The sequence below is a fragment of the Stegostoma tigrinum genome, chromosome 4 (assembly GCF_030684315.1).
Source record: "Stegostoma tigrinum isolate sSteTig4 chromosome 4, sSteTig4.hap1, whole genome shotgun sequence".
Taxonomy (NCBI): domain Eukaryota; kingdom Metazoa; phylum Chordata; class Chondrichthyes; order Orectolobiformes; family Stegostomatidae; genus Stegostoma; species Stegostoma tigrinum.
In genome coordinates, this window is record NC_081357.1 from 115,862,879 (window position 1) to 115,875,049 (window position 12,171).

The following is a 12,171-nucleotide window of genomic DNA, read 5'->3' on the forward strand; positions in this document are numbered from 1 at the left end:
TGTTTGTCTTGGACTTCAGCTTCCAACCTAACTCCCTGTACTCATTTTTCACATTCTCAATCCTTTTTCTACCTGCGTCATTGGTACCGATGTGTACCATGACTGCTGGTTGCTCACCCTCCCCCTTAAGGATCTTGAAGACACAATCCGAGACGTCACGGACCCTGGCACCTGGGAGGCAACATACCGTCCGTTCGTCTCGTTTGCGTTCACAAAACCGCCTGTCTGTGCCTCCAACTATTGAATCCCCCACTACAATTGGTCTACTATTCTCCCCTATTCCCTTCTGATCCACAGAGCCAGACCCCGTACCAGAGACCCAGTCCCTGCGGCTTACCCCTTGTAGGTCCACTCTTGTGCCCTTGCTCCAGGTCTCATCCTCCTCTGCTGCCAAAGATGAAGGCCCCGAAGCACTAACTGTAAGTTATTATACTCATTGCTTACCTTTCCAGCAGTCCCCTCGTGCTCTCTCCACACTCGGAGTAAATCGTTGTGTTTTATTTTGGTTAGAGGAAGAGGATGGGTGGAACGTGTAGCGTTTTGGGTTTAGCCACTGCCAGAATATATGATTTTACCCTCCCAGCAATCCCCTTGCACTCTCTCCCGATTCCTGCTGCCAAGCAAATGGAAGATGGATGAACACCAGATCATTCGGGAGGCTGAGGTGGTGATAGAAACGAGCTTCAGAGACATAATTACCCCCAAGAATGAAGGCAATTGGGCGACAGTAAGGAAACAGGTCAGTACAGGGAGGTCCTGTGGTCGTTCTCCTCAACAATAAGTACATTGAGGATGGCTGAACAGGACGGGTTGAAAAAGCAGTAATAAAGCGTACAGTGTTCTGGGCTTTATAATAGGTGCAGAGGGAAGAGCGAGGAGGTTCTGTTGAATTATATATGTTAACCTTCAGTTGGGATACTGACTCCAGTTCTTGGGACCACACTTTAGGGAGAGAAAGTATCGGAGAGAGTGGAGAAAGGATTTGTGAAAATAGTTCCAGGGTTGAAAAACTTCAGTTATGAAGATAAATTGGAAAAGTTAGGACATCTTTTTCGTCAGAGATGAGAAACTGTGATTAATTGATTGTCACGTGCACTTGTTACATGTATCTGTTGCAATCACAGTGAAAAGTGTTGTCACCGCTCTCCAGCACCATTTTAAAACACTGAAGTAAGCACAGAGTATAAAGTTGGAAAAATAAAGAAATAAAGTTAAAAGTTTCAGCTTACAATCCTTCTTCGGTGCTTAGCACTTCCTCAGAACTGGGGAAGGATGACCGGAACTGAATCATTAACTCTGGTTTCTCTTCACAGATGCTGCCAGACCTGCTGAGCTTTTCCACCAACTTCTGTCTCTGTTCCCGATTTAGGGCATCCGCAGTTCGTTCGGTTTTCAAAAAGTAACTACACGGCTATCTGAAAAGAGAGAATGTTCAGGGCTACAAGGCCAGAGAAGGTTTCAGTGATTTGTTCATGTGGAGATCTGCTAATGCTGAATGGCCTCCTCTGTGCTGCAACAATTCTGTGAAAAAAAACTAACTGTAATACCGCCTATTAACCCCTTACAAAATCTAATTCATCCGAGCTGCTTTCTAAGCATGTGCTAGAAAGGGTAAGGCCAAATGATGGTGTGTCTTGGGAACGATGATTCCTTTCCATCAATATTGTTTCATGCCCTGAGAATTTATCATAGTGTATGACCGTTAGCCAGTTTAAAAAAGAATTGGTTTTACCTTGTGGCAATTTAAATGGAATACATAACGGAAAATACAGGGTTGCCTGGGGGTCTCAAGACTGGCTATCGCCACATGCTGTCTCCTCACTTTGCCATCTCCATTCATCGCGCCGTCGGCCCTTTAAATTCAAAATTTGTAAAGCTGCTATTGAGGTCTCCCTCCGATTTATTACCTTTTTCAACGCCTAAAGATATGCTAACTCTGTTGCTTCTGCTGCGCCGAAACAGCCCAATTCAATGACATTTTTAGCCGCTAGATGGTGTTGAGTTGGTTGTTTTGTAGGAGCCAAAATGTTGGACTTTGGTTGTGAAACATCAGCTTTGCATGTCGGCTGAAGAAAAATGTCCTTTCACTAACTTATTTGTGCGTTTTAAATTGTAACCACTCGTACATTTATTTAAAAAGAAACATAAACATACACAAAGCTGTTTTTAAATGCACTAAAAATATTCATACCCTACATGTTCAACTCTATTTCGTCCAGGCTCGTCAATAACGTGATTAATTGATCCATTTCAAGCTAACGCATTTAACCCGCGGCATTAAATCTATCTAAATAGAAATGATACATGCCAGTGAAATCTGTACCACTCTTGACCGTATCCGTCATTATTCCTCTAATGCAAAGGTAACGCTCAGGCTTACATTGCAGTTTCTGCCGCCAGTTTTAAAATTGTACAAAATTTCACCATTACTTCGAAAGATTTTGCCTTTATAAGTTTCAATTAAAAAATCCCTCTGCTCAATCATCATGACAAAGCAATATCGGAGGTGCTGACGTTATTTAAAATCGGTGAGTATTCCGGTAATGACTTTGCAGATTCTTCAGGAAACGGTTGGTCCTGATTGGAAATCAACTCGAGAATTTGGGTCGGGGTAGTTTCATTGCAATCCAAATTCTTATTTAAACGGGAACTCTTTTGGATTAGAGGAAAGACTGCATTTGTATAAAGACAGAAATATAAACGTGTAAGTTAAATATCATATTTTTTATCTCTCTCTCTTTTCCCGCCAACCCTGAGCTCTTCTCTTTCTGCTTTCATCTGTCTGTTTCCGCGCAAACACCGTCCCGGCGGGAGGGAGCGAAATCGAAATTCCCGCGAAGGGTGACGCGGCCGCCGATTGGCCGATGGTGACGTAACGTCACAAAGAGGGGCGGATCTCGCCGCTGCCGATTGGACGTCCGGATTCCGCGCCAAATTCCGAACAGGATTTGAGGAGAAAGCCGGCGCGCGCTTCAGATAGTAGCTGATTGTCTCCAAGGTGATCGGTGTAGGTATCCAGTAAGCAAGTGGGCTCAGTGAGGTTGCAATTGTTGCTTAAAAGTCGTATTCTTGTTATTCTTTTGTTTTATTTCTGTTGTTGAGGATTCCTTTTCTCCCTTCCACTTAATCTAGTAGAGAACTCGTGAGTGTCTTTTTTTTCCCTTTGGGCTTGCCCCAAAAAAAATAATTTTTTATCCTCTGAGCCACCCGATTACCCAAGAGAAAGATGTCAGTCCGCACTCCCCTCGCTACCAAGAATGAGAATGTCGTCTCTACACAAATGAGCAAAGTCTGCTTGAAGGAGGACAAGGAAAATACGGTGAGTGTTGGCGTGGAACGGTGAGGGTGTTTTTTTTCCCCCCCACACCAAATTCGAACAAAAAAAAGCATCGAAAGGATGGCAGACGTAACTGATTTATGTGTGTTTCTCTTTTCTGCAGCCGCCTTCTCTGAGTAGCACTCGGGTCTTAGCCAGTAAAACCGCCCGCAAGATTCTGGTGGACGCCGATGTATCAGTGAGTTTATCTTCGTGTAGATAAATCTTGAATGTGAAACTTGTGTAACAAAAAAGAACCGTGTCCCTCCGCACCACACCTTTGTGTAACTGACAGTCTGGCGCCAAAAAAGAGACTGCTGCCCCCCCCCCCCCACAAGAAACTTAACACTTTTCCCCCGACGGATCCGTTTTTTACTCGTGAACTTATCTTTTATATTTAAAAATAACCCTTAAAGGGTTCAACTTTAACCCGTTTCTAGATAGTTTTCTTTTGAGTGGAAGAAGTAGCTGGCGCCAAATCCTTCCTCACTGGAAGAGGACAGGCAGTGGCACCTCGTAACCGGTTGTGTAGGACCGCCTTGTAACTTTTTAAAAACTTTTTTTGTTTCTAGCTGAAATCAGAAGAAACAGATCACTCGAATTTAAACGATGAGCCTTTACTGAAAGAGAATCCGCGCCGTTTTGTTATCTTCCCCATTCAATACCACGACATCTGGCGGATGTATAAAAAAGCAGAGGCATCCTTTTGGACAGCAGAGGAAGTGAGTTGCTAGTTTACAGTGTCCATTCACTAATCCCTGTCTTTGCCAATAACTGTCCTTTCTTCAGTTTAGCATCCAATCTCTTCACTTTAATGCTCACGAAATACTTACTTTCAGTTCCCATTTACACCTTCCTCCGTTCCTTTTCCCTTTTTGGTTAGGCATTATATTTGGCGAAGCCGTCCTATGCGGGCCATGCTCACACATGGCAATTTGAAACATCTGAAATAGAGATCACTAGCCGTGTCCATGTAACAGCCTTCTGTAAACAAAGCCGAATTGGTTTCCTGGCTTCGGTTTTTGTGAATATGCTATCCCTGACTTAGTTGTGTGTAACTGGCCTCCATGCCCATGACAAGGGTGGACACTAAATTATGAGGAGAGACTGAGTAGACTGGGCTTATACTCATTGGAATTCAGAAGAATGGAGGGAATAGATAAGGTTGAGGGAGGGAGGTTGTTTCCACTAGCAGGTGAAACTAGGACTAGAGGGCATTGTCTCAAAATAAAGGGAAGCAGATATAGGACTGAGGTCAGGAGGAACTTCTTCACACAAAGGGTTGTGAATCTGTAATTCCCTGACCAGTGAAGTGGTTGAAGCACCCTCACTATTTTTAAGGCAAGGCTAGACAAATTTTTGAACAGTAAAGGAATTCAGGGTTATGGTGAGTGGGTGGGTAAGTGGAGCTGAGTCTCAAAGATCAGCTATGACTTTATGTGGTGGGGGGGCAGGCTTGAGGGGCCAGATGGCCTACTCCTACTCCTGTGCCTTGTTTTTGCGTTCTAAATTTATCCTGGGTGCTTGTAATGACATGTGCTTGGCTGACAAGTGGTGAAGCACTCTAGTCTAATCTTGTGGTAACGTGGACCTTTTTTCTGTCTGTATTTAAATGCTTTTACTCCTGTTGTGTGAAAGTACTAATGCTTGTAAATTGTGCTAATAGGTTGACCTTTCTAAAGATCTCCAACACTGGGAATCCCTGAAACCTGAAGAGAGACACTTCATTTCTTATGTACTGGCATTCTTTGCAGCAAGTGACGGCATTGTAAATGAGAACTTGGTAATGGTTTTTTGTTTTGGAATGCCTTACTTTGGGATAGTAGATGTCTTCGTTTGAATTGAGCATTGATGATATGTAATGTTTTAACAGGTGGAACGTTTCAGTCAAGAAGTGCAAATAACTGAAGCTCGTTGTTTCTATGGATTCCAAATTGCTATGGAAAATATTCACTCGGAAATGTACAGTCTTCTTATTGATACTTACATCAAGGATCCTAAGGAGAGGTAGCTGGATTCTTTTGGGGTTCAAGGTGCACTGGGCACTTGTCTCTCTTTTCAAGCAATATTTTACAAATCCTCATTGTGTTTTCTTTTGTAGAGAGTATCTGTTCAATGCAATTGAAACTTTACCTTGTGTGAAAAAGAAGGCTGACTGGGCACTGTGTTGGATTGGTGACCGCCAAGCAACATTTGGTAAGGACAGTGAGTTGATATGGAGGAGAAGCAAGCAGTTTTTTCCTCACTAAGATTGTTTGATCATTCAATGCCTGGCAACACTTAAAATTTGGCAGCCATTCTGAAACATTATGTATAGCCACCCATACGATAGGTGAATGACACCTTCAATCACTCTGAAATGATACAAAAGTAGGCTTTCCAAAACTTCACAGAATTGTACATGTTTCTTTTCCATTCAATGCCAACTTAATGAGCTGTGAATGATACTTACTTTCTTAGAAATTTTCTTTCTCATTAGGACAAATCTTGCCAATATTTAAATATCTCCAGTAATGTCAAAAGTGATGCTTCTAATGTGGCTTGGACCATAAGATGTCAGAGCAGTAGTAGGCCACTTGGCATGTCAAACCTGACTTTTCTCCACTATATCCTTGATCTGATTAAACCTCAACTCCGCTTCTACTGTCCTTCCTTTTTGAACATTAGAGTTCTGTGTGGAAGCAGGCCATTTGGCCGATTTGAGCCCACCAAGCTCATTCTTGCATTTCCTTTGGCCGATCCACCTCACCTACGCACTTGGACCGTGCAAGGAAACTGGAGCACAAGGAGAAAACCCGCACATGTAGGGAGAATGTGCCAAATCCCCACAGACAATAGGCCAAGGCTGGAATTGAACTGAGTCCCTGGCACTGAGACAGTAGTGCTGGTCACTGTATCTTTGATACCTTTTTATAGATTTTTAACCAGGAAGGGAATCCTTCCTAGCCTTGACTGCTGTTGCCTCCGACTTCTAAGGACTTCCTAGCTGCAGAATTACATGGATTCCTACCCTCATGATATTCCTCTCCTTGAAACAGGAGACTGCTTGCATTATGCTGTTTATTATCTCTACCTGTCCTGTTAGTCCCTAAGAATCTTCTGCTTCAATAAGTTTGCCTCATTTTCATTTTCCACTAAGTAGTGACCAACTTGACATGTCCCTGTCTTTATATTCCTCCATATACAAGATCAACCCAGAACCTTCTCTGGACTGCCTCCAATGGCAGAATATATCACTTTGATACAGGGATCAAAGACCACATCTACAATGAAGGGTGAAGTTGATTTAGTACATAGTTTTGGCATATTTCCCTATTTTTGTATTCATGCTGTTTTGAAATAACAGCCTATATTCAACATAGTTTTATCTGCCAAGTTATTGCACACTCACTTCAGCATGTATCCCTCTTGACTGCTTGCTTCATGCTCATTACTTGGCCTCTTGCCTATTTTTGACATCCACAAACTTTGATGGTAATTCATTTGTCTCTGATATTTATACTGTAAATGTGGCATCAGCGCTAATCCCTTGGCTTTATCAAATACCGTTCTTGGAAACAGTACAGCTATGGTTACATTAAATCTGTATTTCTTAACCACCTGCGAAGAATCCCGCTTAACTGTTTGAACAGTGTTTTAATAGAATGCTGACTCTGGTATGTTTCTCAATATTTTGCAGTACCACTGTTTTCAATAGATGAGCACTTTTTTCAATGGCCTATTAAGCTATCGAGAGATAATGGGAACTGCAGATGCTGGAGAATCCAAGATAATTAAGTGTGGAGCTGGATGAACACAGCAGGCCAAGCAGCATTTTAGGAGCACAAAAGCTGATGTTTCGGGCCGAGAGCCTTCATCAGAAAAGGGGCAAGGGGAGAGGATTCGAAATAAATAGGGAGAGGGGGAGGCGGACTGAAGATAGGTGGAGAGGAGAGTATGGGTGGGGGGGTAGGGAGGGGATAAGTCAGTCTGATGACTGACAGGTCAAGGGGGTGGAATAGTAGGTAGGAAATGGAGGTGTGGCTTGAGGTGAGAGGAAGAACAGATTAGGGAGTCAGGGACAAGCTGGGCTGGTTTTGGGATGCAGTGGGGGGAGGGGAGATTTTGAAGCTGGTGGAATCCACATTGATGCCATTGGGCTGCAGGGTTCCCAAGCGGAATGTGAGTTGCTGCTCCTGCAACCTACAGGTGGCATCATTATGGCACTGCAGGAGGCCCAGGATGGACATGCTGTCCGAGGAATGGGAGGGGGAGTTGAAATGGTTCGCAACTGGGCAGTGCAGTTGTTTACTCCCACTTCCTACAGACTAAGGGGGTGGCCATGGGCCCCAGCTATGCCTGCCTCTTTGTAGGTGACATGGAACAGTCCCTCTTCCGCACCTACACAGGCCCCAAACCCCACCTCTTCCTCCAGTACATTGTCTGTATCGGTGCCGCCTCATGCTCCCAGGAGGAGCTTGAACAATTCATCCACTTCACCAACACCCTCCACCCCAACCTCTAGTTCACCTGGACCATCTCCAACACCTCTCTTACCTTTCTGTCTCCATCTCAGGCAACCACCTACAAACCAATGTCCATTTCAAGCCCACCGACTCCCACAGCAACGTGGAATACACCACCTCCCACCCACTTCCTGCAAATATTCCATCCCCTATTCCCAATTCCTTCGCCTCTGCCGCATCTCCTCCCAGGATGAGGCATTCCACTCCCACACATCCCAGATGCCCTCGTTCTTCAAGGGTCGCGACCCCCCCACCCCCACAGTGGTCGAGAACACCCTCGACCTTGTTTCCCCACACCTCACCTCTCTCTCATCCCACCCTTGCAATAATCGCCAAAAGAGAATCCCCCCCCATGTCCTCTCTCACCACCCCACCAACCTCAGGATACAACACATCATTCTCCGACACTTCTGCCATCTACAGTCCGACCCCACCACTAAGACATTTTTTCCATCCCCACCCTTGTCTGCCTTCCGGAGAGACCACTCTCTCCGTGACCCCCTTGCCCGCTCCACACTTCCATCCAACCCCACCACACCCGGCACTTTCTCTTGCAACTGCAGGAAGTCCTACACTTACCCCCACACCATCTCCCTCACCCCCGTCCCAGGCCCCAAGATGACTTCCCCATCAAGTGGATGTGCAGGTGAACATCCGCCAATGTGGTATACTGTATCCATTATACTTGGTGTGGCTTCCTCTACATTGGGGAAACCAAGTGAAGGCTTGGGGACTGCTTTGCAGAACACCTCCGCTTGGTTTGCAACAAACAACTGCACCTCCCAGTTGCGAACCACTTTAACTCTTCCTCCTCCCCGCCAACCCTGCCTCCCATTCCTCAGACGACATGTCCATCCTGGGCCTCCTGCAGTGCCATATTGATGCCACCTGAAGGTTGCAGGAACAGCAGCTTGGGATCGCTGCAGCCCAATGGTGTCAATGTGGATTTCACCAGCTTCAAAATCTTACCCCCCCCGCCACTGCATCCCAAAACCAGCCCAGCTCGTCCCTGCCTCCCTAACCTGTTCTTCCCCTCACCTATCCCCTCCCACCTCAAGCTGCACCTCCATTTTCTTACCTACTTACTTCATCCCGCCTCCCCCGACCTGCCTGGACTGACCTATACCCTCCCTAACTCCCCACCCATACTCTCCTCTATCCATCTTCAGTCTGCCTCCCTCTCTCTATTTATTCCAGAACCCTCCCCCCATCCCCCTCTCTGAAGGGTCTAGGCCCGAAACGTCAGCTTTTGTGCTCCTGAGATGCTGCTTGGCCTGCTGTGTTCATCCAGCCCCACACTTTGTTAATGTATCCAACCTGGTTATGGTCTCCTTCCTGTATCAGGATTTATCCAGAGCTTAAGGATTCATGGAAGATTCCTACCACTATATCCAGTGTCTGAAGCAACTATTTTGGGTTTCAACTGTGGTCCAGGGACTTCTTGGCTTTTAGTTTGTCTGGCACTTTTCTCTAAAGTCGTTACTATGTTTACTTCAGAGCCATCGTCTGCCCCTTCGGTATTTTTGGAATGCTATTAATTTCCTTTTTACTGAGCATCGGACACCACAGCATTTAATCAATTGCTATTTCCTGATCATTGCTATTTAATGGGCACTGTTACCTGGAGTTTACTCCAGAAATCTTTTGACGTTAATGAGATCACTTTTTTGCATTTGGCCATTCATCTCTCCTTGATGTGGCCAGAATTTAGCAATGCAGTAAGAGCTGTTTGTGAATTGGTATTTAAACTGGATTCTGAGGCCTGATCATTGCGTAGTGCTTGGATTACACATGAACATTTGCATCCGCTTATCTTTTGGCAGGAGAACGAGTTGTAGCATTTGCTGCTGTTGAAGGAATATTTTTCTCTGGCTCCTTTGCTGCCATTTTTTGGTTGAAGAAACGAGGATTAATGCCTGGGCTAACATTCTCCAATGAGCTGATCAGCCGAGATGAGGTATGAAATGAATTAGTTGTCAATTACATGTGTTTGATCTTTGCATCATCAGCCTGCCAGCTCTTTATTGCATGTTTCTGTATGAGTCAGTGAAAAGCTCTTATTTGGATCCTGAGACACTGGCAGACCATGTGGTTATCTGTGTCCTCTGGCCTGCTTGCTATTCTTGAAAGCAACCTTCTATTTAAATGGATTTTTTTCCTGATCACCAATTATATCCTATGATGTGCCCTATAATCAACAGTTGAATATTCCTTGAAGTTTAAATTGGATTATTTTGTTCATACAGCCACCGTGCAAGATTTGACAACATAAACTATCTTGTATACATACTGCTATCTTCTAATGCAGTTACTTGATTTTCTCTCTTTTTATAGGGTCTACACTGTGATTTTGCCTGTCTTATGTTCAAGCACTTAGTGCATAAACCTTCAGAAGAAAGGGTACGGGCAGTCATTCGGGATGCTGTCCAAATTGAACAGGTAATTTTTATCTTTTCTGCATTACAAGACAACTTTTTCTTTCCATTTAAAAATACATGAAAAATACTGTAACACCTGGTTCTGTCTAGTTCTACTTTAGTTAAATACTTATTGCCATTTTAAAATAGTCTGTGGCCCAGAAGTGAGCTTTTAGGACCCAGTGGAGATAGGCACAAGCTTTAGCTGGTGTGAAGACAGCAACCATGAGATGCTTGTCATTGTCCAAATACAGCGTACACGATCGAACAAGTTGTGACTCAGTGCATATAAATGGTCACGGAGATGTATTTCAGCTCCTTGCTTTGCATTACTTTGTTTCTCCAGCAATCGCAGTAGCTTTCCTGGCGTTGCAACTAATGGCTCTGCACACGTCTGTTCATTTTATCAAGGCTGTAATTTTTTTTCGGCCACCCCAGTCCACTCACGACAATTAGCTTACCATGCCATCTCCTTTCCTTACTTGTGAAAGCAGCAGCATTTTTCACCCTACCATGTGTCCCAGCCCTTCACAATCGAGTCTATGGAGTTGTAACTTGGCACTAATGTGAGTGAAGTTCAGATTCTTGGAGGATAAGTTGGGGGGGGGGGGTGCGTGGGTGTGGGTGGTGGGTTGTGTATGCAGGGTTAGATGCAAATATGAGGAATTTAAATGTGAACTTTTTCCCCAGGAATTTCTGACAGAATCTTTGCCAGTGAACCTGATTGGGATGAACTGCACCTTAATGAAACGTTACATTGAGTTTGTAGCTGACAGACTGATGTTGGAACTGGGTTTTAGGAAGGTATGTAGCAACCAGATTAATTCTATAATAAAATGCCAAGTTCTCTGCACTCAAATTAATGACTTTTTTCCTTTTTAGATCTACAAAGCAGAGAATCCATTTGACTTCATGGAGAATATCTCACTGGAAGGCAAAACCAACTTTTTTGAGAAGCGAGTTGGCGAGTACCAGAGAATGGGTGTGATGGCTAATACAGCTGACAATTCATTCACACTGGATGCTGACTTTTAAAAGGACCTAGAGAACTGCACATGTTTCTCCGTACAGTTTTGCAGACAAAACTTGAGTATGTAGTCCTGCATACCACTGACTACATTTGGCTAATCGCCTATATGATCTATTTCAACTAGAATTGCACTTGCTGTGAACAACAGGTTCCAAGAAAAAGGTGGAAGGTGTTTGCATTACTTCTGAACATTTTAGTGTGAAATTGCACGGTTTACAACAGTCAACTACTACATTGCATTGGCATTTTAGTGTAATTTTTTTTGGTTGAGTCACTTGTTTCAGCAACCATATTGTTTCATAAACATTTGCAATAGTTTTAATGTACATATTTTAATGACAATGCACTTTCTAAATAAAATTCAAACTTTTTTAACTCTATTGTGCCACTTCACTGACCAGGTACAGCATCTGGCAGGGGTTTAAATTCATCTGATTAGCAGAACAGAAACTGGTAGCCATTTGGGGGGTGCAGGGTGTTGGAATAGACTGTTCTTTGCTCTGCTAATCAATTGGATCATGGCTGGTATACCTTCCCATCATCCCTTTCCAACACTCAGTTCCTCCCTTCTTGGCTGACTGACTATTCAAAAACTGAGCATCCCTGATTATCAAATTCAAATGTCTCATTTGGCTGTCCTAATACTTTCATCCTCAAAGGAGTGCTAACTTACTTGAAATCTGACTGCTTCATTTTGAGTCCTGTTACCATTCCCCTTTAATTTCAAGAAAATAAAGTCCATGCATTAAAATTGGGGAAACTCTGGGAAGTCCTCAAAAGCTGCCAGATATTGGGACCATTTAACATTAAAACCTGACTTGGTAATGCCTCACAACACCGTTTTCAACTCTTTCCAATCTTTGTGGGTAAAGATATTTTATCATTTCCTGATGTATTAACACT

The 12,171-nt window shown here is 43.9% G+C and overlaps 1 protein-coding gene across 1 annotated transcript; it reads left to right on the forward strand.

The window, feature by feature from the left end:
• Positions 1 to 1,222: 1,222 nt before the first annotated feature.
• Positions 1,223 to 11,643, forward strand: LOC125452533 (ribonucleoside-diphosphate reductase subunit M2). Its single transcript, XM_048531073.2, has 10 exons — positions 1,223 to 3,319; positions 3,441 to 3,515; positions 3,889 to 4,038; positions 4,983 to 5,099; positions 5,190 to 5,323; positions 5,418 to 5,512; positions 9,645 to 9,778; positions 10,156 to 10,260; positions 10,929 to 11,042; positions 11,121 to 11,643. The coding sequence occupies exons 1-10, from the start codon at positions 3,227 to 3,229 to the stop codon at positions 11,271 to 11,273; spliced, it is 1,170 nt and encodes a 389-aa protein (XP_048387030.1). The 5' UTR covers positions 1,223 to 3,226; the 3' UTR covers positions 11,274 to 11,643.
• Positions 11,644 to 12,171: the final 528 nt, after the last annotated feature.

Coding starts and splice junctions, on each gene's coding strand:
- LOC125452533 (XM_048531073.2), top strand. CDS start 3,227: ATGTCAGTCCGCACTCCCCTCGCTACCAAGAATGAGAATGTCGTCTCT. Junction 5,100..5,189: donor GCATTGTAAATGAGAACTTG/GTAATGGTTTTT, acceptor ATGTTTTAACAG/GTGGAACGTTTCAGTCAAGA. Junction 10,261..10,928: donor ATGCTGTCCAAATTGAACAG/GTAATTTTTATC, acceptor CTTTTTCCCCAG/GAATTTCTGACAGAATCTTT.